General features: G+C 39.4%; 1 protein-coding gene across 1 annotated transcript in view; it reads left to right on the forward strand.

The window, feature by feature from the left end:
- PITPNM3 (PITPNM family member 3) overlaps nt 1-27168 on the forward strand; it is a 555560-nt gene that overhangs the window by 229960 nt on the left and 298432 nt on the right. Inside the window, exon 2 of the mRNA XM_063449741.1 lies at nt 7073-7168. Coding sequence (XP_063305811.1) covers nt 7073-7168 — 96 coding nt within the window. The remainder of the gene's footprint in view (nt 1-7072; nt 7169-27168) is intronic.

Below are 27168 nucleotides of genomic sequence, written 5' to 3' on the forward strand. Positions count from 1 at the left end.
AATGCTGCAGCGCTGTACAGATATACAACCTAGAAATTTTGACTTGGGGTGCCTTGGAAAAATATTGAAATATTAAGGGAGCCTTGAACCTAAAATGTTTGGGAACCACTGCTTTAGTGTATGTAGTTTTATTTAGCTTGTTCCATTTACATCAAATTAGCACTTTAACTTTTCTCCTTTTCAGATTAAAGTAGAGGTTTCATTTACTCTTCAACCTTACTTGTATGTCATCAAATATATACATGCCTCACTTAACACAATCCTATAATCCTCAGCATGCAAGACAAGGTCACACTTCATACTTTATTTAATAATGCCAGGAATCAAATGCAATTTGCTCCTTAAAGGATCACTATAGTGTCAGGAAAACAAACTCGTTTTCCTGGCACTATAGGGTCATTAGGTCCCACCACCCTCAGGACCCCACTCCCGCTGGGACAAAGGGGTTAAATCCCCTTCAGCCACTTACCTTTCTCCAGCGTCGGGCTCCCTCGGTGCTGGTGACCTCTCCTCCCCCTGCCGACGTCAGATCCAAATGCGCATGCACAGCAAGAGCCGCACGCGCATTCAAACTGCCCATAGGAAAGCGTTACTCAATGCTTTCCTATGGACGTCCAGCGTCTTCTCACTGTGATTTTCACAGTGAGAATCATGGAAGCACCTCTTGCGGCTGTCATTAAGACAGCCACTAGAGGCAGGATTAACCCTCAGTGAAACATAGCAGTTTCAGCTGCAGGGTTAAAACGAGAGGGACCTGGCACCCAGACCATTTCATTGAGCTGAAGTGGTCTGGGTGCCTATAGTGGTTAATGCCTGTGGAAATAAGATCTTTAATCCTTGGAGCATAAAGTTAAAGATGAAAGAATGTTAAGGATTGTAGTCTAATGAAATTTCAGTTTGATACCACAGATGTTTCTGGAAAAAAATATTTCCAACAATGCTCAGCAAACCTACAGACTGTACAGAATCTTGTGGGGTTCCAAACCAACCGACAGACTGTATGCATAATGAGAGCTGAACTCTGCAGCAGCTGCACTGCCATATTAACTGAATTTTGACATGTTCAGTTAATGTTTTTATTGACTTACGGAATTCTAAAATTCTTGGTAAGTGTAGTACACACTCTACATGCTTTTATACTCATGAAAAAAAAAGAAAAATAACATATGGTTTGTTTTCATATAAACATATACCAGACTAACAGTTTTCTGCTAAAACACATTCATCATCGTGTTTGTAGAAAAACAAACAGGAAACAACACTTTCTGTTGGCTCTGATTGGTATTATAAAAAAAAATAAAAATCTGATATTTTCTTTTAGTGCCAGTTTTAAATATTCACACGTACTTTTCAGGATAGCTGCTAGTTATCACATAAGTGCAAAATACCAAAAAATGTAACACAGGATTGAGGACCTATGTGACCTAATCTAGAAAAAGAAAACAGTATGAGTATAACCTGGAATAAGGAGAAGAAATATAAAGAAAATAAAAAATTGAAAAAGTAACAAAATTAAATAACGAAACATGTTTCACTTCATTTTCTGCATCTGATCTAATTGACAGTTCGGAGTTAGTTTGCAATCCATTTGCCATGCATGCTAGAGCCATCTCCATCTTGCTTGGCATCAACTGACACAGCATGCTATACCCCCACCAACACTTAAACTGGTTAAGGGTTGCTTCAATGTAACATCATTACTGACACTGTTCGTGAAGAGTCATTTTTGCACCATTTATAGGTGGCGCTTTAAGGAAATATAAGGTGTAGCTAAACTACCAAGGTATATTGTCACCACATATACTTAAAAAACGAAGTATAGTGTAGAAATAAAAGGTAAAAGCGCACACAAAATACCAGAAGGATGTTACCTGTAATATATACAATTATGGTAACCAATGGTAGATGTTCCTGGTATATACAAAGGTATAAAGCTCTTCAATATTCACCTTTATTATATTTTATACAGATTACACTATGTTTTTGCTGTTTGATTATATCTTTGTATAGGTAATATATACCATCAAGTACGTCCTTTACAAGTATATACCAGGAACATCTACCATTGGTTACCATAATTGTATATATTACAGGTAACATCCTTCTGGTATTTTGTGTGCGCTTTTACCTTTTTTTTTACACTACATCTCAAAGTGTGCCTGAAGAGTTATGCTGTTCTTGCGTCATTTTTGCCGCGACTCATAATACACACTCAGAGTACCAGTTGTGTCATTCTGGCATCATTGGTGACGTGAAGCTTAATCGCTCATGTACCTTTTGGCCCACAGAGATGATATGACCAAATAGTCTTTCAACTTTGGGTATTTAAACCTTTTCTGCCGTTAGCTACAAACCTCATTGTAGTTTTTGCTGACCCAATAGCCATTTATTTGAAGTTCTGAATCGTGGTTTTGACCTTGACTAGTTTACTTGTTTACCATGTTCTCTGATCTTCTGATCTTTGGCTTGTCTTTTTCATTTATCTGCTTTTCTCCTGCTTCTTACCTTGACTCGTTTTCTGACTATTCTTATTGTTACTGCTTAATATAAGCAGGGGCATATAACAGGTACAGTGAGCATAAATTGATTAAGGGTGCAAAAAGGCTGGAAGAACCACTCCCCCTAGTGGCCAAATACAGGTAAAACAGAAAACAAGACTTTGTAATAAAAATAAACATTATTGTACATAAAATAGAAAGGTACGGCACAGTCTCAAAGGTGGCAATAGATCTTCTAGTCCTGGTATAGGACTTTCTTGGTAGCTTCACTTAATAGCAGAATATGAAAAGGAAGCAAAAACAGAGTCTCGGGCTCAGTCCATCTTAATCCGCTGCAGACACTTTCACTATTTAATCTTTCTTCACTATATACTGTGATTTCTACCTTTATCACCTACATTCTCTAATAGTTTGCAAGCTTATATGAGCAAAGCTCTCAATCCCGTTCCAGTGTCCTGCTGATGATGTTGGTTGCCCACCTACTGCTTCTCTGTTATTTATAGAATATTTTTTTAAATTCTTTACAGTTTTTATTGTTGATATGACCAATGATAAAGTGATTATTGCTTTATTTTTTTCTTATTGAAACAAAGCGACTTAATGCACTTTAAAATGTCAGTAGTTGGAGATCAAATTATTCATTAACATAAAAAACATTTAACTAATAAGTATGCTCCTTTAACAGCTGTGTGTTTTCAGCTTAGTATTCTCATATGGGGCTCAGTTAAGCATACCAAAACTAATCCGCGCTCCATCCACATGCCTTTCATTAAAGGGGGATTAAAGAGCAAAAAACGTGGATCTCCTATCAGCACAGATTGAGTGAAAATATTGCATTTCCACTACTGTCACTGGACTAATGCCATGCTGAAGCTTTTTCAAAAGCATAGATAACCAGGAAGCCTTTTAAATTTGGCCTTAATACATATTGGCAACTAAAGGATGTGCTTAAAATAACATATCTTGATTTTCTTGAAATTTTATAAAATGCGTTAGTTTGAGGTCATATTTAAAGAAACCCTGTTTTTCTTTTCTCATTTTTTTTTTTTTTTTTTTACTTCTATCCATTGTATCTTAATGAATATGCCATACCTTGGGACATAACGTAATATATATTTATAATCTTCTATTCCATTAGTTGGATCTCAATATGTATAGGCGCCTCTATTTTGTTCTCCTCTGTCTATGATGCATTTTGCTCTTCTGTAAGAGTCTTATGACGTACGGATTGTGGGTAAATAGCAAGTCCTAGCTGAAATGGAACTTTGCCTAAAGGACAAGTGTCATCAAATCTTCACTTTTCAGTTTAAACAGTCCATTACAATTATTAAAACGCAATAAAAAAACAAACAAACAAAAAAAAAAACATGAATATTGTAGACTTATGCACTGCGGGAATTATTAGCCTGGCCAATAATTTCCCTAAGATTTAAAAAAACATTTTTTGGGGGACTTATGATGTTTGTTAATGTGACAGTTCAGTTCGGCCAAAAGTTGTTTCTGAGAAAACTATTCCAGAAAACCAACATGAGTGTGAAAATAGGCCAATTGGTGTAATATATTTAACACGCGTATATTTTGCATGATACTGATAGGCGCAATATCCCATCATCTAGTTCACAAATCAAGTGAGAAAAAGTAACTAATAGAGGTAATTAAAGGAAGAACAGTACAATATATATTTATATTTATATATAATTTTACATTAAATATATAGTGTATAAATGAAGATTTTGTCTTACTGCTCCTTGTTTTTAACCTCTGTTATTCACTTCTTAACTGATCTTGTGAATAATAACAATTATTTAGTGGCAGCACTCTAGCCATGAATCATCTACACTTTCCATCACTCATTTTTTTTTCATTATCACTAGAGGTGTGTCTAGCGTTGTAATAGAAACATTGCAATATCTACTAAACATTGCAGGGCTAAAACTAAATGCCCACTTCATTGAGATGAAATGGTCGGGGTTCCTGTAGGGGTCCTTTAACCCCTTAAGGACGGAGCCAAATGTACACGTTGTGAACGAAACAAAATGTAAACAAAACCTGGCATTTGCGCTATATGTCTGTCCAACCGTAATTCACCTCTTTCCTCTTAAATGCACCCCCCTTATTATATATCATTTTATTTAGGGGAAACAGGGCTTTCATTTAATACAAATATTTAGCTATGAAACATAATTTAATATGAAAAAAATGGGAGAAAATAAGAAATGTTGTTATATTTTTAGTTCTACATGACATTTTAACTGTCAATGTCATAATACTGTTTGCTTTTACGGCAATAAAATACACATATTTGTATTCAGCAAAGTCTCACATGTAAAACAGTACCCCCTATGTACAGGTTTTATGGTGTTTTGGGAAGTTACAGGGTCAAATATAGCGTGTTACATTTGAAATTGAAATTCGCCAGATTGGTTACGTTGCCTTTGAGACTGTATAGTAGCCCAGGAAATAAATTTACACCCATAATGGCATACCATTTGCAATAGTAGACAACCCAAGGTATTGCAAATGGTATGCCAACACCGGCCAAAGTTAGCATTAGTATTTGTTTGTGTGTGAAAAATGCAAAAAATGCCAATTTTGGCCAGTGTTTGTGACTAAGTGGCTACTAAAAAAGACTGGACATACCCCATTTGCAATACCTTGGGTTGTCTACTATTGCAAATAGTATGCCATCACAGGGGTAATTTTCATTCTTGGGCTACCATAGGGTCATAAAGGCAACGTAAGCAATCTGGCGAATTTTAATGTGAAAAAAATGAAACACAAGCCTTATATTTGACGCTGTAACTTTTGAAAACACCATAAAACCTGTACATGAGGGGTACTGTTGTACTTGGGAGACTTCGCTGAACACAACTATTTATGTTTAAAAACAGTAAAAAGTATTGCAGCAATAATATTGTCCGTGTAAGTGCTGTTTGTGCGTGAAAAATGCAAAAAACATCACTTTTACTGGCAATATCATCGTTGTAATACATTTTACTGTTTTGAAACACTAATATTTGTGTTCAGCAAAGTCTCCCGAGTAAAACAGTACCCCCCATGTACAGGTTTTATGGTGTCTTGGAAAGTTATAGGGTTAAATATAGTGCTAGCAAATTAAATTCCCTATACTTTCGGCATGGGTTGTCAGGCAGGTCCCGCTAATTGTAATTAATTAGGATACCTAATTATGTAAAAATATTACATAAATATATGTGTAGAATTAATATATGTGTATATATATATATATATATATATATATATACATATGTGTATTTATACATATATATATATATATATATATATAATTTTTTTAAAATATTTTTATTTATATATAGGTATATATATAGTGATATATACGTATATATTTATGTATATAGATATATATATATTTCGTTCTACGTGTATTTTGATATAAATATATATATTAATATCACAATACAGTTAGAACAAAATAAAACACATCTATATATTTTTTAATATTTTATTTTTAATTATTTTATTTTATTTTATTATTTTACGTATTTACATTTTATTTTATATTATATATAAATATATATATATATAACAATAATTATATATATTTAATCAGTATCAGTCTATGTGTAATTTGATATTAATATATATATATATATATATAATTATATATATATATATTAATATTAAAATACACCTAGACAGTGTATGTGTGTGTGTGTGTGTGTGTGTATATATATATACTTAGATCATATATATATATATATATTTTTTACACTTATTTTAACTTATTTTAATTTGATTTCCAGCCACCAGGGGGACTAACTGTCATTACAGTTAGTCCCCCTGCTGGCATTGCTGCAGCCAGCTATCCCGGCCATGTGATTGTGAGGTCCTCGCAAGGACCTCACTCTCACATGGCCCGGGGGGACTGAAGAGGACGGAGGTGCCGCGGGGGGCTCCCTGGGAGTCCCCCCAACCGCGATCGCCGGCGTGGGATCGCCAGCGACCGGGTAAGTAACAAAAAAACAGAGGGCGTACAATTACGCCCTGCGGCGTTTAGAGCCGCTTTAAAAAGGACGTAATTGTACGCCCTCCGGTCTTAAGGGGTTAAATAAAAAATAAATGAATAAAAAAATAATAATAATTAAAAAAAAAACCCTGCAAAGTGATGTGCTGCTTTCGATAAATTACTAGCACTACATAAATAGGAATAACATCCATGCCTGTTTTCATTCTGCAAGAACCAATCATTTGTTGTGAGTTGGCTAGAGTTCATCCAGGTGGTGATGATTCATGGGTAACTGTATCTGTATCACTTGTGGTTTCTATGTTTAAGGCCCATGAGCCTTAAGACTCAATCTCCCATAACTTTAATGTGTGAAATCCATTTTTAGGTATGTGATTTGTACTGTGACAGGCTTGTTCACTACAGTGAGAATTCTATAAATGAAAAAGTAACTGCCTAAGACCATATGAAGCAGATAATGTTTAATGCGTTGGTATAGTTCGAGAAAATGCTTTTTGCCCTCTACTAAATTTAAGGACTTTTCATGGTGTAGTATATATCATGTTAACTCTATATTATGCATTCATTCTAGGAGCAACAAGGCGTTTTAGCGGAGCACAATGGCACCTTCAGAAAATTGTGAATGACTCAGTCGACAGCTCAGATGATGAGTTCTTTGATGCCCGAGGTTTGTGCATTAGTTTAAGCAAAAAAAATAAAAAAAATTAGTTGCAATGAGAATGTCACAATTAACTTTTCTCTTGTCATGTCATTGTTAGTAGAATTATCTATTATGCTTTATTATAATTTGCTTAAATTGCATGTTTCCAGGCAAATTAAACTACTGAGATTAGTCTTTTTGGGGGTAAGAATTTCAATAAGTGCTTAAAATATCAAAAATTATTCATCATCATATTGTAAAGCTTCAGTACTGCTAAAAGTCTTATGAAAAGGGAACCTGATATAGCAAACAGAGTTAATTCATATAAGTAGAGATTTCGCGAATGGCGAAAGCGAATTTCCGCAAATGTTCGTGAACGGGCAAACCGCCATAGACTTCAATAGGCAGGCGAATTTTAAAACCCACAGGGACTCTTTCTGGCCACAATAGTGATGGAAAAGTTGTTTCAGGGGGACTAACACCTGGACTGTGGCATGCCGGAGGGGGATCCATGGCAAAACTCCCATGGAAAATTACCTAGTTGATGCACAGTCTGGTTTTAATCCATAAAGGGCGTAAATCACCTAACATTCCTAAATTGTTTGAAATAACGTGCTTTAAAACATCAGGTATGATGTTGTATCGATCAGGTAGTGTAAGGGTTATGCACGCTTCACAGTGACAGACCAAACTCCCCGTTTAACGCACAGCAAACAACCGCAAACATCCATTTGCAAAACCGCAAACTCCCCATTTGCACAAGGTTGGATACCAAGCTAGCCATGTCCCATTCCTTGTCCTCACTGATGTCATTGAAGGTCTCTTCCTCCACCCAGCCACGTACAACACCAAGGGTCCCAGAAAGGTGACAACAAGCCCCCTGGGACGCCTGCTGTGTTTGGTCTTCCACCTCCTCAAAGCCACCTTCCTCCTCTGACTCCTCTTCTTCAGACTACTCTCTCTGCGTTGCCTCTCTCTGCGTTATTATAAGGTGTGCTAAGTAGTACTATTCCTATCAGTTTAATCCCTCTTATGTCCCCTATCAGGCGACGTGTATATGACATTGATTTTAGGAACCGGTAGATGGAAAAAGATGCTTGGTCGGTCTTCCTACTTCAAATTTGGGGCACTGTGCGTGCAATCTAATGTGCCACCAGATAGGAGTGGTGTGATAAGTAGTACTATTCTTATCAGTATAATCCCTGTTACATCCCCTATCAGGGGACGTGTATATGGCATCGTTTCTAGGAACCGGGAGATGGAAAAAGATGCTTGGTCGGTCCTCCTACTTCAAATTTGGGGCACTACGCGTGCAATCTAATGTGCCACCAGATAGGAGTGGTGTGTTAAGTAGTACTATTCTTATCAGTTTAATCCTTGTTACGTCCCCTTCATCAGGCCTTTTTTAGTTGAATGTATCGCCCACTGTCAGTCCCTTCGGGATCCATCCCTCATTCATCTTAATAAAGGTGAGGTAATCTAGACTTTTTTGACCTTCTCTTCTCAGTGACAATACCTCCTGCTGTACTGAAGGTCCTTTCTGACAGGACACTTGAAGCGGGGCAGGCCAGAAGTTCTATCGCAAATTGGGATAGCTCAGGCCACAGGTCAAGCCTGCACACCCAGTAGTCAAGGGGTTCATCGCTCCTCAGAGTGTCGATATCTGCAGTTAAGGCGAGGTAGTCTGCTACCTGTCGGTTGAGTTGTTCTCAGAGGGTGGACCCCGAAGAGCTGTGGCGATGCATGTCCTCCATCAACAAAATGTCTGTAAAGCGTCCTGTCCTTGCTGGCGTGGTTTTGGGAGGAGGAGGGTTACTTTCACCTCTTCCCCTGTTAGATTCCCTGTTAGATTCACCCTTATACGCTGTGTAAAAACACTTTTTAATTGATTTTGGAACTGCTGCATCCTTTCCGACTTGCCGTAATTCGGTAACATTTCAGGCCCTTTCTGCTTATACCGGGGGTCTAGTAGCGTGGACACCCAGTACAGGTCGTTCTCCTTCAGCCTTTTTATACGAGGGTCTCTCAACAGGCATGACAGCATGAAAGGCCCCATTTGCACAAGGTTGGATGCCGAGCTACTCATGTCCTGTTGCTCGTCCTCAGTGATCTCTCTGAAGGTATGTTCTTCCCCCCAGCCACGTACAACACCACGGGTACCAGATAGGTGACAACGAGCACCCTGGGATGCCTGTTGTGGTTGGTCTTCCTCCTCCTCCTCAAAGCCACATTCCTCCTCTGACTCCTCTTCCTCACAATCCTCTTCCAGCGTTGCCGCAGGTCCAGCAAGCGATGCTGATAAGGCTGTTTCTGGTGGTGATGGTGACCACAACTCTTCCTCTTCACACTCATCTACGGCCTGATCCAGCACTCTTCGCAGGGCACGCTCCAGGAAGAAAACAAATGGTGTGATGTCGCTAATGGTGCCTTCGGTGCGACTGACTAGGTTTGTCACCTCCTCAAAAGGACGCATGAGCCTACAGGCATTGCGCATGAGCGTCCAGTAACGTGGCAAACAAATTCCCAGCTCCGCAGAGGCTGTCTTAGCACCCCGGTCATACAAATACTCGTTAGCGTCTTTCTCTTGTTGGAGCAGGCGGTCGAACATTAGGAGTGTTGAATTCCAACGTGTCGGGCTGTCGCAAATCAAGCGCCTCACTGGCCTGTTGTTTCGCCGCTGGATATCGGAAAAGTGCACCATGGCCGTGTAGGAACGCCTGAAATGGCCACACACCTTCCTGGCCTGCTTAAGGACGTCCTGTAAGCCTGGGTACTTATGCACAAAGCGTTGTACGATCAGATTACACACATGTGCCATGCACGGCACATGTGTCAACTTGCCCAAATGCAATGCCGCCAACAAATTTCTTCCGTTGTCACAAACCACTTTGCCGATCTCCAGTTATTATATTACAGTAAAGTTTTGTTTTTTTTAAATGCAAGCTATTGGGACACCAGATATGAGTTAGTGGTGGCACTGGGCAGGCCCTGAAACGCACACGTGTGAAGGAAACTGACTGCTATTATATTACAGTACAAAAAGTTTTTTTTTTGTTAAATGCAAGCTATTGTGACACCAGATATGAGTGGTGGCACTGGGCAAGTGGGCACAGTATATGCTGTGAGACTGACACACACGCTGGCAGACAGCTAACTGCTGTTCAATCTTTTACAGTCAAAATTTTATTTTTTTAAACAAATTTACACTACAGTTACACCAGATATGAGTTGCACTGGTGTGACACTGTGCCATGGCAGGCCCTGAAACGCACACTCGTGAAGGAAACTGACTGCTATTATATTACAGTCAAGAAAGTTTTTTTTTTTTTCAATGCAAGCTATTGGGACACCAGATATGAGTGAGTGGTGGCACTGGGCAGGCCCTGAAACGCACACTTGTGAAGGAAACTGACTACTATTATATTACAGTCAAAAAAGTGTTTTTTTTGTTAAATGCAAGCTATTGTGACACCAGATATGAGTGGTGGCACTGGGCAAATGGGTACAGTATATGCTGTGAGCCTGACACACACGTTGGCAGACAACAAACTGTTATTCAATCTATTACAGTCAGACACTGGGCCCTGGCAGGCCCTGAAACGCACACTCGTGAAGGAAACTGACTGCTATTATATTACAGTCAAAAACAGGCAGGCAGACTACAGTCAAAAACAGGCAGGCAACTGCAATTACATTACACAGAAAAAAAAGCAGACTGAGGGCTTTTTGGTGTGCTGTCCTTACAGCAGAGATCAGATGAGTCCTTCAGGACTGTAGTGGACACTGAATACAGTAGCCTAGGTATCAATTTCCCTATTAAATCAGCAGCAGCTACACTGTCCCTCCTCTCACTAAGAATGCAGCTTCACAATGAATGTAAAATGGATGCTGTCCAGGAGGTGGGAAGGCCTGGGAGGGAGGGTCTGCTGCTCATTGACTGGAATGTGTCTGCTGACTGTGAGGTACAGGGTCAAAGTTTACTTAATGTTGATGAATAGGGGGCGGACCGAACAGCGCATATGTTCGCCATCCCTGGTGAACGCGAACAAGCGATGTTCGCCAGGAACTATTCGCCAGCGAACCGTTCGGGACATCACTAATGTTGATCTATAACTGGTGGTGTTAATCCCCTCACCCCTCTTCAGTTCAAGCATGTGTATTCAAACTTACGAACACTCTCAACATGTCTGACGATTTCCCTATGCCATGCTTTTCACTTATATCAAGACAAATTTACCTAGCATGATTGTTTTATATTTTAAAAATGTGCAGTTCCTCTTGACATTTTGTTTCATAACTCTAAGTCTGTATTCCAACATTTTGCATTGCACCATATGTCATTGTCACTACGTGTATGTTCACTGCACTTCAAAAATAAAGAATTAAAAAAAAAAAAAAAAAAGAATGCAGCTTCCGAATTAATCTAAAATGGATGCTGTCCAGGAGGTGGGAGAGTCTGGGAGGGAGGGTCTGCTGCTGATTGGCTGGAATGTGTCTGCTGACTGTGATGACGAATAGGGGGCGGCGCGGCGAACGCGAACAAGCTATGTTCGCCAGGAACTATTCGCCAGCAAACTATTCGGGACATCTCTACATATAAGTGTTGCCCCAGAAGGTCTATAGCTCATCAATTTGATGTCTAGCCTTCGTCATTCACGCAACAGTGTTCTTTCCCCCATTATTAAATACAGTATTTGCTCAACTCACATTTTTTCTAAAGTAACGTTATTATTCTTGAACTGTGACACAACTCACACCTTCACTTGCATCAACACATCACAGGCTGATTCAGTATTGAGAAAAATGCAGATAGACATTATTCTGGATTCTTCTAAAGAGAGAGAATGCTTATCTATATATTTTTAATTCATTACTTACTGGAAATTTGTGCAAAATGAGACTTTAAAAACAATTATATGAAAAAAATAAAGCAAAAAAGAGAGAGAGAATCTGTTTTATGCATTGTCCATCATTTTATCATAAAATGTTATTTTAAAAAAGGAAAGGAAAAATGCAAAAATGATTTAACTATTTGCTTGTCCAAGATATATATGGACAAAGAAAAACATAAATACCATACAGTGAGCCAAATATGTTTTATGGTATTTTAGCTGTACAATATTACATTTTTAGCATAGACTAAATTATTAAGAAATTCAAATAAGTGTAATTGCAGGAATGTTTCCTGTATTGTTCATATACGAGACTAGCAGAAAAAGAGAGGTAGAGAGACCAATATTGCACAAAATGTTTTGTGACTATTTATTGTCAGGGGCACAGCAAGGGGGTCAGTTATCATTGGACACATGTCTTATTGGGTTGCTGGCATGCTTATTTCTAGGGCTGGTCAAATGGATAAACTCCTTAGGACTCAACTGACAGGGACTCCAAGTGCGTTAAAATCAATAAATGACTTTGACTCGCATGTATTCCACAGTTGACCCGGAGTACTGGAGATGTAAAAAGGAGCTGGGTTTCCTGGTTCACATATGGTGAACCTGTGCATTGATCCAGCCTTACTGTAAGAAAATGAGGTGATTTCCAAGTTAGTGGATACCCGCCCCTATTCACTATGAAAACATACCTATTGCAAACTAAGAATCTACCAACCTATACTTACCATAAGTACTACCCCATCTAGTAAATGCAGCATCTAGTCTTATTCTTAGGTACTGGAGGCAGAGACCTGACTGCAGTTCGTCGTCGTAACCGACATGAGTGGGCAAATGCTCACATTCGATGGCATCTGGCACTTTGGAGAGGTGTTCTCTTCACGGATGAATCACTGTTTTCACTGTACAGGGCAGATGGCAGACAGCGTGTATGGCGTTGTGTGGGTGAGCGGTTTGCTGATGTCAACATTGTGGATCGAGTGGCCCATGGTGGCGGTAGGGTTATGGTATGGGCAGGTGTATGTTATGGACAACGAATACAGGTGCATTTTTATTGATGGCATTTTGAATGCACAGAGATACCGTGAAGAGATCCTGAGGCCCATTGTTGTGCCATTCATCCACGACCATCACCTCATGTTGCAGTATGATAATGCATGGCCCCATCTTGCAAGGATCTGTACACAATTCCTGAAAGCGGAAAACATCCCAGTTCTTGCATGGCCATCCTACTCACCAGACATGTCACCCATTGAACATGTTTGGGATGCTCTGTATTGGCGTATACGACAGCCATTGAAGAGGAGTGGACCAACATTCCACAGGCCACAATCAACAACCTGATCAACTCTATGCGAAGGAGATGTGTTGCACTGCGTGAGGCAAATGGTGGTCACACCAGATACTGAACGGTTTTCGGACCTGTTTTTAAACTGCAATTATAGCTGTCAAATTGTAAGCTTGCCTGTCAAAATCATGCTCAAACTTTTAGATGAGTCCTATGCTAACAGTTACTGAAGTGGTCATATTCTAATGAGACAGAAGTTGGCTTTCTCAGAGAAACTATATAGAATTATTAATCATATTGTTACAAGGCTGGGAAATACAAAATTAGTTAAAAGTTAATATATTATTCCAGCTTTGCAATTTCTCATCATCTGTCTCACAGGTGAGAAAACAAATTAAGTTGCGGCGCTCACATAAAAATACACTAATAATCTTATCAGGCTATTTAATTCGCCTATCTAAGAAAACAAATATGGGGATTGAGTTCCACAGGTGAGATATTTGCATGCAGATCAGTGGAGGATTGTCTTGACAAATCCATCACAGAACTCATTTTGTACTCTTCTATGTCAATACAGTTATGATGCAGTTTCTCGTTGCATCATTCGCAAAGAGTTGAGGAGCAGAAAATTATGGCACCAAAGAGAGTGAGCATCAAGTAATTATATCTCCCTTACCTTTTGCCCCCAGGGGCCACCATGCAGGCATATGTCACCTGGAAGTAATTTAAAAAGAAGGCAGAGACCCCATTTGTTACAGTATACAAGTAGGATCTAGATAGCTTTAATTTTCTCTTTTTACATTTTATCATTTGTCTAAAATATTGGGGATATTCAATAAACTGTGAATTATGGAAATTGATAAAAGAATTGCAACTTTTAGGTCAAAATACCCATAATGGGAAAATCCCAATGGATATAGTTGTCTAAAAGGTACAATTCTCCTGACACTTCTCCAGAGTTCACAGTTTAATACCAACATACTTTTGTCTATCAACTAGCATAACAATTTACCCAGTCCAATACATCATTCCCTAGAAATTGTCTCTTCTCAGTACATCACAGAGCTTCATTTAGCTCAGTCTATAGTGTGCTGCTGGCAGTCATCATATGTATGGATTGATTGGACCTGTCTCACAGACTCACATAGAATAGAAGAAGCAGATATGTTTTATTTATTTGATCTCTGCATGAAAATGAAGGTCTTAATTACGTAAAGGGACACTCCAGACTCCTGAAGCACTCTAGGTTGCTGAAATGCTTTATGTGTAAAGAATGTGTGTTTCTTTCATTTTACAAAAAGTGAAGATTTCAATAGAATTACCACTTTTATGAATTAACCTTGTTGCAGCCCTTGGTTGTCAAACAGATAACTGGTCCAGTTACTTCCTGGTTGTTTAGCTCAGTGGAGCTAAACTCAACAGGCAACTGCCCTGAGCACCTGCAACGCATATACTTCTCATTGAGCTGCATTGCAAAGTTTGTGATTGGACAGCCACAAAAAAGTCTGGGAAGCCTTGCAAAGGCTTCAGACAAGACATCTGCAGCTTTTGCACCATCACCTGTTTCCACCTTCTCTTTTCACACCTGACCAGAGAGCTCTCTGAGGATCTCATTCCCTTTGATCCAATGTCCTATACCTTCCCTACTCTTTTATATTGTGCCACATGTACTAGATGAACTCTCATCCTACTGTAGGTGGAATACAAGCCGATAGTTGTTTCCTGCATTCTCCCTCTGGATCATGAAGGATTGCAAAATCATGAAACCCAGCTCATTCTATTGTATTTTATTTTGTATATATCCGTCTCTTATTATTAAATCAAATGTATTAGTTAATCAGTGTATGGAGACCTGCAGACCTTACATACTAGTAATCTGCCTTGCATAAATTAAGTATGGTCATAGTATTAAAATCACATTGTTTAATGGTCCTCATAGGATATTAAAGCACTTTTTAAATCATTTCCATGAATGAGAATAATTGTTGCAGATCCACCGCACAAGATACAATATTTAGGGTAGCCAGCTGTTACAGCATAAGTCTCTCATGGACAGTGTGCATCCTGAACTATCTTGTAAAAATCTGTTATGCTGTTGTGGTTAGAACATATGGAACAGTTGTCCAAAAGTCTGCCCAACCATTCCAGTATCCATGTGTGTGGCATTGTGTCATAGGCTTTCTTGAAGTCAATCTAGGCTGTGCACATATTGGTCTGTCTGGTCTTAAAATCCCTTGTGACTGCTTGGTCTACCAGTAGTTGGTGTTTTGATCCTCTGGTGTTGTTTCCAATCCTTGGCTCTTGGATCTTGGAGGCTACGATGCCTGACAGGAGTTTCCATGTTGTAGGGAGGCATGTTATTGGTCTGTAGATGGATTGTGTTGTTCCCTTGTGATCCTTCATGATCAGTATGGTCCTGACTTGTGTTAGCCACTCAGGGTGGGAGCCTGTTGCTAGTAGCTGGTTCTTTTGTGCTGCTAGGCATTCATGCAGTATTGTTAGCTTCTTTATCCAGTAGGTGTGGATCATGCCAGGTCCTGGGGCTGACCAACTCTACATGCGTGCTGCTCACTGCTGAATATCTTTGATTGATTCCTGTTCTGGCAGCATGCAGTGGTCTGCTTTCAGGTCTAGTAGCCACTGGGCCGCATTGTTATGAGATGCTTCTTTCTCCCAGATATACTTCCAGTACTGTCCAGTGTCATCTCTGGGTGGGTCTTGGGAGGAGATGCCGTGGTTACCCTGTAGCTGTGCATACACCTTGCATGGTTCTTTGGTAAAGAGGGCATTGACTCTACTTCTTAGGTGCATCTGCTCAGTCTTATTGCCAGTGCTGTCAGTCTTTGCTTAGCTGTTTCCAGCGCCTCTGGTATGAGCATATTCTTGTATAACCAGGATCTATTTTTGATCTTTCCACCTCTGTGAAGTTGATCCAGCTTAATAACTTTCTTCTGTGTTGTCTTTATCTTGGGTTCCAGTCATAGTTTCCATGGTTGGTATTGCTTCTCATTGAGCCTGATCTTGTAGTCAAGTAGCTGGAGGACCACTAATGCTGTGGAATATATGAGCCTGTTGGTGTCTGTGATGGTGCATGTTGTGATTTCTATAAAGAAAACACTTTTCTATAAAGTCTTAAAAAGTCTTAAAAGTACCCCAAAACACATCCCCACAAATGCTATATACCCTGATAGCCCTGATATGACAAACATATCCAAACATCACCCAGATCAGTTCAGGGGTTGAGGAATTATATGGAAGTCCTTTATTTGACTGACAGCAGGCATGGTCCCATACCCAAAACAGTTCCAGAGAATCAGGGCTTGCGGTTGATCTAGTTCAGTTGTTTGAAAATGAACAAACTACCGAACAGAGTCAATAGTTTTACCCTAGAGCTTGTTCCCCTCATCCCGACGAATAATTTCACCAAACAGTGCCCTTCTAAGTTGAATAGAACCGAATGCAGGCGATAATTGAAGTCAAGCGGTGTTCAGGAGTTTCTGTTTCCGTTTTTAGTTCCATGAGATTCATGCCCAAACACCACTGCCTGCGTTCATGCGAACAAGATGGCTGCCACCTCGTGGTTGTCCATAGGATTTGCGGTCACCCAGACGAACAATTAGAACACTGCGGTGAGAAACGTTCCAAGTTATTAATAGGTGTTAACAAGCTCCAGGGTGTTTTCTGGTTTTAGTGGTTGTTCGGTAATTCAAAGTGCCGCTTCAACTTGCTTTGGGAGTTTGAAGTGCCACTTTAAGAGTTCGAAGTGTGGCCATACAAGTCCAAAAAAGCACACACAGTGGTTTTAACCAGGATTTATCACAGGGGCCATAGTCACAGGACAGGAGGTTGGCAAACGGTTTCCTCCAAAAGCCAGTGGCGAGGTTACTTTCATAACACAAATCTTTAAATTCATGGTAATTGAGGTGGAAAAGAGCTGACAGTCTTATATTGCATTCAATAAATGTAACTGCTCCACTACACTTATGAAAACATTTCCAGATACAGTTTAACTCTGGGTGAGAACATTCAACACCATTTGGCTCCTTGTTAGTTTTTTCAACGGAGAAACAAAAAGTCTTCCAGTAGGAATCTAGAACTCAGTGAAGAAGAAGACATGTAGAAAAATCAAAATAAATAAATTGATACCACAAACTATGATATAGAACAAACGACCTCCATGCACCTAAACCAATGCAAAATGTGTACATTCTTCTCTTTGTTACAGTGTCTCTTTAGCTCATATTGGAGAACATGACAGCATTTATAAGGAAGTAGCATAATTTTATGAAAATTAAGATAAAGAAAATAACATATATAAAACTGAATGATAAGTAAAATACTGAGATAACCTGTGGCAAACAGCTGGTTCTGTAAATCTCTGGCAGTTATTGCAAGTATGCAATCGTTAAATACTTCATTATTATTTTTAAAATATCTCCAGTTTGGATTGCTTCTGTGCAGATCTCCTCCCCGTCACAAAATGATGATTAAATCCAACAATTTATGGAGACATCTCAAAAGATGTATATAGAGTAGGGGTGCAAGCATATTGAAGCTGAACTGTAATTCCTGTGATTTCCTTCCAGGGAAATAAAACATATGACATATACTTATATAGATCTTCACATATGATGAAAACATCTCCAGGAAGATTTGAATTTCTAGAAAAGTATCTATAACATTCTAAAGATTTCTACAGATAGAGTAAAGAACACCTCATTATCATCTTTATCTGAAGGTTTTTACGACCACTTTGAAATGAATTTTAATGCCTTATCTTCCCTTGCACTTAAATTTGTGTTTAACAAGAAAATCACTCACGGCTATAATTGCATTACTTCTTAAACTTAAAAAAATGGATATTTAAGGACATATATGTGATAATTGCATCATAAACACAGGTCTTTAAGCATAAAGGGGTTTTCTAAGATTGCTGGACATTACGGTCTCATTAGCTTGCTCTTTTTGAGTGTATGATAGATCTACTTAGTCTCTGCAACCTTTTTGTCAGCAGTTGAAGTATGATAGAAAAGCATTACAGAATTAATTCATGAAGAAGAACTTTGAACCGAAGGTTGACAATTTAAGACTATAACTTTCAAGGCTAGACTTGCCTTTTTTTTTACCTAATATATTCTTAGATTAAGGAGCAAATTTGTATCAAGCTGTTGTTTAAAAATATTATTATTATTTTTGCAATACACCAATTATATAGAAAAAATAACATGCACAAATTTGTGTTGCCAAATGTACCATGCAATTTACTTTGCCAAATAATTTATAAAATTACACATTAATGTGCACATTATTGTCTTGTAATGATGCTAATATGACATGCGATACATTTCTCTACATCTGCCCAGAAATATTAAACCTTAAAACATCTACGTAAATTAACATTTCAATGTCACAATGAGTTTTTTCACCATGGTTTTAGAATGCATTGAAATAGTCTTAGATTAGGGACCTACTTATATTCTTCTTCCTCTGGGGCAGATGATTTAATGAGACAATCCCAGACTCATACTTATGGGAGGTGTAAGACAAATAGTGGTGGAACTGTCAGAGTGGACAGAACCTCTCTGAAGTAGAACATACGGTTTAGTAGGTTTTGGTGGTAAAGCTGGTCAACTAGTGGACATAGCTCTGCCAATTAGTGCTGTTAAACCTAATACCTCCAGGCCAAGTTTAGCAAGTTCTCCATTGAAAATCGTTTCAAAACCAGATGATTAATTCCTTCTCTGACTTAGGTGGGTCTGGTAGGTGCTCCTGTACACTGATAAATTAACACAGATTGGAATATTATATGATTATACCGGACTGTGTGACTCTGTATGGTAGATGCATAGCATTTAAATGCTCCCTTGATTTGTATAGGTTAAGCGTGCCGAATAGGTTACTTTTAAATAATGGAAAAGTTCAAGATTACTGTGTTTTCTTCACATTAATAAAAGTGTTTGTACATAACATATTTACTGACACGAGTTGGATCCTCATGACACCTCTGTTAATTATTTTCTAATTGAAGTGGTTTCTTGTGGAAATGAATTTAAGACATAATAATGATCATTTTGATATTCAGTAGTCCAGAAGTGCCATTTTCTGATGGGTTTGCTTAGAACATGTATCTTTCTCTCTATAAAACACTTACACTAGACTTTTACAGAGTGACATTTGTGAATCCGTTTGTGTGCTATGTTTTATGATACAAATGTTAGAATTGAATGTGCAAAATAGTCAGATGCTTAAAAGTAAAGGCACCCAGATGACTTCATCTCATTGAAGTTGTCTGGATGCAGTGTTCCTGTTCCCTCATGCAAAACCCCATAGGAAAGCATTGAGTCAATGCTTTCAGGGGACCATGGAGGGGGCGGAGGGAATGTGGGGCAGAGGGATAATATAGTGTTCTTTAAAAGCTTTTGGACTGCTACTATTTACCTTTAAATAAATATCTGCAGAAGTATGAAAAATGACATAACTAGAACGATGTTTAGTAATGGAAAGAGGTTATTTATATATCTCAACATTTATTTTCTTGTTGCCTTCTATTTTTCTATTGTATTTTTTAAAAAAATAAACATTTGTTAAAATTCCTGTAGTTTAATCTTCATATTTATCAAATCAATACCAGAACAATTAGCTACAGAAATTTTAAATCATTAGAATAAACAGCAGCAAAATTGTGTTGGTTTGTGATGTGATTTCTCTATATTTAGCATTTTTTTCCCAATAAATAGTCTTGGCTCTTAAGCATCTCTCCTTAAAATAAAATCTGGAATTTTACTACGTTACTGGATGAATTCCAATCATCATAATTGTCATTTAAAGGAGCACTACAGTGCCAGGAAAACAAACTCATTTTCCTGGCACTATAGGGTCATTAGGTCTCCCCACCCTCATTGCCCCCCTCCTGCTGGGTTGAAGGGGTTAAAACCCCTTCAGCCACTTACCTTTCTCCAGCGCCAGGCTCCCTCTGTGCTGGGGAACTCTCATTGAGCTGAAGTGGTCTGGTTGCCTATAGTGGTCCTTTAATAATTAAAAAAACATTTTACCCAGAGATGAATATTAATGATATCACAGTCTGAAGAATTAGGTCTGCTGCTACTTGGTTTAGAATAATTGCATCTTGAGATATAGAAATCATTTTCAGTATTTACCACTTTCACTTATCGGTTTAATATTTTTATTTATTTAAAAAAAAAATAATAATTCTTTCAGCCTTGGATATTTTTCTAAATTAACCTAATATGCCTGTTATTTGGACTAAAAGCCATTAATGTTTCCACATAGAAATCGTGAAATACTTTTTGCTTGTTACTACTTATTCTGGCAATTTTCTGTTTTCAAGTTATCTTGCTCGTGACCAATTAGATGTTCATTATGGCTTCAAAACTGTTATTCAATGCATGTTCTCATTGCTTACTTATAAACATTGAAACAGATAATTAGTCAGTCCTTAAAGATTACTTTCTTACTGTAAAAATAGACAATACAAATTTGAGATCAGCATGTTGATCAGAGTTGGGTTAGCTTTCCAGGTGATGGAACCGAGGCTCTAGGCCCATTTACATTTAAAATGTTAGGTTTTTCCCTTCAGGCAGCTCCTGTTTTGTAAGGAATTCCTTGCCAGCTGCTGTATGTATTAATATACAAGACAATCTCCTTAGCTGGGCAGCATAGCAAACTTCTTCCTCCTCATTAATGTGCAAAATTACTGTCACACATGGGGGAGAAAGAAGGGATTCCAGAAGTCCTTCTCTGTAGGTCTTTTAAAGGAACACTATCACACAAAGATCGACATTGTTTGAACCAAAGTGGAACAAAAGCCAGGAGTCACTCTTACGTTGGGGAGATCATAAAATCATCCATGGACCAGCCTTGCGTCTGGACTGGGAGGCCAAAAGCAGCCCATTTGTGCAGATGTTTCGGATCACTTTCATCCCACCACAGGAGGCTAAATGGACAGAGATGAATATCACATTTCTCCACCTCCAAATCTAGAAAGGGAAAACTGAAAAGATGAAAAGATAACTGAGGGGGAAAATGAAAGAAAAGGTACAACTTGGGACTAGGGGAAACAACAAGCTGAGTGATATAGGAGAGGCAGATTCAGAGGGACAAGCGTGGGAATATGAGAATTGAGTGCTGCATTAGAGAATACAAGTGCTTGCCAGACTAGAGACAATGAAGGGGGTGGCCAAAGAATATAGATGTGAAAACAAAGAAAATGGAAGCAAGTGATTTAAAGGGAAATAAACCCTCTAAAATATACCTATTTTCAAAGTTTCTCTAGATGCACTGGTTAGTGGGTGTTCTTGCAGTCCGCAGCTGAGCTCTCTATTCTGAACTCATTCCATGTTGTGCATGTAGGAGACAGAAGAAGAGGAGGTGAGGAAAGACTGACGGAGGAGTATGATATAGGAGTAAAGAGACAATATAACACATACATTTAATTTACTAGAGCCCCACAATGTTGACAAACGTTTTGTAGCAAAGTTGCATGAAAAGTGCAATTTACTAATTGTCATAACTTAATCGCAATGCCAATCACTAAACACCTTTGAATGGAGTGCATTGCCATCATTGGAAAAACATGGAAACCCCAACATCATTTGCTATTTACTCAATGCAGTTTCATGAGCCAATTTGTTTTGACATGAAAGCCATGCCTAGTGAGATGAGGTATAAAGCCTCAAGAAGCATTTAACCTTTTCAGTGTTGCAGCGGAGAGCATGTTGATTCATTGTTTTCCCTTGAGGCTTTGAAAATGAAACTGAAATTAATAATTTAAAGAAACACTTTAGCACCGTAAACACTGCTGCCTGTTGGAGTGGTTATGGTATCGGGAGTGACCTAGTGTCATCCCACAGTAAGTAGTCAAACCATTTTCTTATGGTTTGACAACTTACTGTGGGATGAAATTAGGTCACTTCTGGTCTCAGCCCCTGTTTCTGGTCTTCTCCTGCAAGATAGTCCAGTTATCTCTACAGAACTAAGTAGGACCATGCAGGACTGAGATTAAAGGGACACTATAGTCATCAAAACAGCTTTAGCTTAATGGAACAGTTTTGTTGTATAGGTCATACCCCTGCAGTCTCACTGCTCAATTCTCTACCATTTAGGAGTTAAATTACTTTGTTTATTCTCCCTAGTTACACCTTGTTGCAATGTGACTTGTGCAGCTTCCTAAACACTTCCTGTAAAGAGTCACCTAATGTTTATACTTCCGTTATTGCCCAGCCTGTTTATCTTAGAATTTCTAATCTCTTGCTCTGTTAAGAGCCTGCTAGATTTTGCAGGAGCCTCCTGTTTGTGATTAAAGTAAAATTTACATAGCAGGAGATAAAAACATCTGAAGTAAGTTACATCTGATTGAAAATCAAACCATGTTTTTTTATGAAGGCTTTCATGTCAGTCACAGCCAGTGGAAGTGTGGCTAGGGCTGCATAAATTAAACAAAATTGACTTAACTCCTACCATTTTTGCCTGAAGATAAGACAGCCCCAAAAAATAAGCCCTAGCTTATTTTCGGGGGTTGCTTATAACATAAGCCCTACCCCGAAAATAAGCCCTAGTCACTACTAGTCGCTAGTTTGCTAATCTATGTTCAGGGAATTTTCCTTGAACATAGATTGCGGGATTCCATGCGCTAATAGTAAGCTAATCTATGTTCAGGGAATTTTAGTCAAACATAGATTCATAAATAAATTCAAACATAAATTCACATGATTATATGCGCTAGTAAGCTAATCTATGTTTGGGGAAGTTTTGGTGACTTAAGGACACAAGGCATGTGTGGCATGTCATGATTCCCTTTTATTCCAGAAGTTGGGTCCTTAAGGGGTTAATGAGTATGACCAATAAACAGCCATGTTTTATTCTTCTTATACATCCACGGAGAAGATTGGGTGTGTTGCTGCCGCCCCGGGGAACTAGGTAAAATGTCAAACTGTAATGTCAAAAAGGTGGCCCTACTTTTGGTTCCAACCTGAGCTGTCAGGTGGAGATTAATGGGCCAGAGGTTGCCCAGCACTGTTGCATTCTAATAGTTCTAATAGTTAAGAGAGGTGGAAGGTATCGTAATACAATCGTTAACAGGGCCAAGAATGCCAATTTCTGGTCCTGAAAGGGTTAAGCATGCCTCTAAGTGCCGCTAAGGATTCCCAACCCCCTAGTCACCTCTAGTATAGAGGTAATCCTACCTACTCCCTTCACATTGATTAGTCTTAGTTATTAGTAATGATAAAGGAAGAACAAATAGTCTAAAAATTATAAATAATCTGTATTTGTTTTGTTTTCTTATACTTTCCTGTTAATGTCTTGATTTTCAGTCCTAAAATGCCCAAACAAATCTGTAATGTTTGTATGCAACTAAATTAAAAAAAAAAAACATCCCAAGTTGGGAATAAAAAAAAAAGACAGAAATGTACCACATAGTAAAAATAAAAAAAAACAATAATACATTTCCTCTTCATATTCCAGCTTGACTGTAAGGAGTTCTCCACACAGCCACACAGGCCCCCTGCAGACTATGCGCAAGCTGGCTATTCCGACCATGTGATTGCAAGGACCACGCGATCACATGGCCTGGGAGGGCCGGATCGGGGCCAGCGATTAGGTAAGTGGCGATTTAGTAAATGACGTACTGGGTACGTCCGCGGTCATTGCTGACTGTTTTTTTGGTGGACATACCTGGTACGTCATTAGTCAGGAAGGGGTTAACTCCCAAACAGGGTCTTTGTATATGGCCCATAGTCCTCAGGCAGGAGGCTCGTGGCATAGGCATGTTTGTCTCAATCTGCTCTCAGCTATTTCTGTGAAATGGTTAATTAGTCTGGCACCACTCTCTTAGTGAGATTTTTTACTTGATCTAAGTAGGCTTATGACCAAAAACTGGCTTTTTTCAGCCTCTCAAACCATGATGTTATTTAGTAAATAATGATAGAGGTTTCTATGGTTTCCTCTATAATGATTTCATTACGTTAATATTTAGAGCCTTTTACTAATTGGCATTGTGGCAAAGTTACTCCAGTTAATAAATAGCATTTTGGGTCAAATTATTATGTTAAATGACAGCACAGTGACAAGAATCCAAGAGGGATGCATTCAAAGATAAATACATTAGTGTCGAAATCTATATTTAATATTATTATTCATGCCTGACAAACAAATATTTGTTAAATATAAGGGATAATGAAATATAATATTATAACTTCCATGGAACTGTACATCCAAGATTACCCATTGCAATAATGATCGGAATTCTAACATACAGACACCGATGATCAACATGTATTAACAATATAATGAATATAAAATAATTCCAAGTAATAAAATACAGGGACACGTCTGAAATTGAAACAAAGTTGTCTTTACAACGGGTTTCACTTTACTGAAAAAATATAAGCATCGCAAAAATGACATGTGAAATAAATATTTGCATTACCTAAAGCTTTACCTAATGACGATCCTGGTAGGGTTAAAGGTGCTTTTGTAGTCAAGGGGCTAATATAAACTCCTGTAAATTCAGTTCACTATTGTCCATATAATGAGGAGCTATTATTGGATTTCCTCTTGACTATATTCTTTAGAACCAATGCAACCTCTCACTGCATGGACATTTAATGTAAGGCTTTGAAACATTACCATGGCAACCAGTAGATTGCCACAATAGCAGCATGCATGTCCATTCAAATTACTGTTGTAGCTGGGCTCACTGTGCTAAAGATACCATACTATCCCCTGGACTCCTCCATCAGTAGCAATCCGGGATCTGCAAAGTGTATAAAGTATGTGATCTTTATAGTTTCATTCGGTTGCAAGGTGTTTTGTAGCACTTTAAAACAATCCAGATGTTTCCCTTGTCATGTGCATTAGATTTGATGAATTCCTTCTATGGCTAAATTGACACATACTTTCTCAACAGGATTAGCGATAAAATAAATCTGACTTAAACTGCAGGAGTGAGCAGCTGACTTTGCCTTTTTTTTTTATAGACCAAAAACCTATTCATTATACAACATATAGAATTAAGTAGCAAGTTTGATGTTAATAAAACATGAATACCTCTTTAATGTTTAACTACATTTGAAAATCTCATGCAATTTAAGTCACTCTAGGCGAATCATTTGAACAAAGTCATCTCTGCTGTGACTATTCATTTGCGCATGAATTATACAACTAATAGATGGGATGATTTCTGCATTCCAGGATGTTATTAAATACTTAGTGGAGATTCCACTTTGGCTAGTGACACAAGAGTAGAACTCTTGCAGGTGTAAAATACATAAAGGTATCTTTAAGGCATTCAGCTAACCCAGTGGCGGATCCAGAGCCTGATCTCGGGAGGGGCACTTGTAGATTATTTAAATAAATAATCCAGACACAATAACCACTACAGCTCAGTGTAGTGGTTATAGTGCCAATAATGCCAAGACCCCCTCCCAGAGTAAGTAGTCAAACTGTTTAAGAACTGTTTGACAACTTACCTGAGGTCCTCTGGGGAATGGGGCTGTAGTAGGGCAGAGGAGCAGTGGTATGTGTGAGTGGTGCAATGTGTGAGGGGTGCAGTGTGTGTGAGGGGGACAGTGTATTAGCAGTGTGTGTGTGTGTGAAGGTTGCAGTGTGTACGTGAGGGCGGCAGTATATGTCAGGGGTGCAGTGTGTGTGTGGGTCAGTATGTGTGTGTGACAGTTACAGTGTGTGTGTGGGGCAATGTATGTGTGTGGGGGCAGTGTGTTTATGGGGGCAGTGTGTGTATGTGGGGCAGTGTGTGTATGTGGGGGCAATGTGTGTATGGGGGGCAGGGGCAATGTGTGTATATGGGGGGCAGGGGCAATGTGTGTGTATATGGGGGGCAGGGGCAATGTGTGTGTGTGTATGGGGGCAGGGGCAATGTGTGTGTGTGTATGGGGGCAGGGGCAATGTGTGTGTGTATGGGGCAGGGGCAATGTGTGTGTGTGTGTATGGGGCAGGGGCAATGTGTGTGTGTATGGGGCAGGGGCAATGTGTGTGTGTATGGGGGGCAGGGGCAATGTGTGTGTATATGGGGGGCAGGGGCAATGTGTGTGTGTGTGTATGGGGGGCAGGGGCAATGTGTGTGTGTATGGGGGGCAGGGGCAATGTGTGTGTGTATGGGGGGCAGGGGCAATGTGTGTGTGTATGGGGGGCAGGGGCAATGTGTGTGTGTATGGGGGGCAGGGGCAATGTGTGTGTGTATGGGGGGCAGGGGCAATGTGTGTGTGTATGGGGGGCAGGGGCAATGTGTGTGTGTGTGTGTATGGGGGGCAGGGGCTATGTGTGTGTGTGTGTGTATGGGGGGCAGGGGTAATGTGTGTGTGTGTGTATGGGGGCAGGGGCAATGTGTGTGTATGGGGGCTGGGGCAATGTGTGTGTGTATGGGGGCAGGGGCAATGTGTGTGTGTGTATGGGGGCAGGGGCAATGTGTGTGTGTGTGTATGGGGGGCAGAGGCAATGTGTGTGTGTGTATGGGGGGCAGGGGCAATGTGTGTGTGTGTGTGTGTGTGTGTATGGGGGGCAGGGGCAATGTGTGTGTATGTGTGTGTATGGGGGGCAGGGGCAATGTGTGTGTGTATGGGGGGCAGGGGCAATATGTGTGTATATGGGGGCAGGGGCAATGTGTGTGTATATGGGGGCAGGGGCAATGTGTGTGTATATGGGGGGCAGGGGCAATGTGTGTGTGTGTGTGTGTATGGGGGGCAGGGGCACTGTGTGTGTATGGGGGCAGGGGCAATGTGTGTGTATGGGGGGCAGGGGCAATGTGTGTGTATATCGGGGGCAGGGGCAATGTAAGTGTGTATGGGGGGCAGGGGCAATGTGTATGGGGG

This window comes from Pelobates fuscus, chromosome 1 (genome assembly GCF_036172605.1).
Source record: "Pelobates fuscus isolate aPelFus1 chromosome 1, aPelFus1.pri, whole genome shotgun sequence".
NCBI lineage: Eukaryota > Metazoa > Chordata > Amphibia > Anura > Pelobatidae > Pelobates > Pelobates fuscus.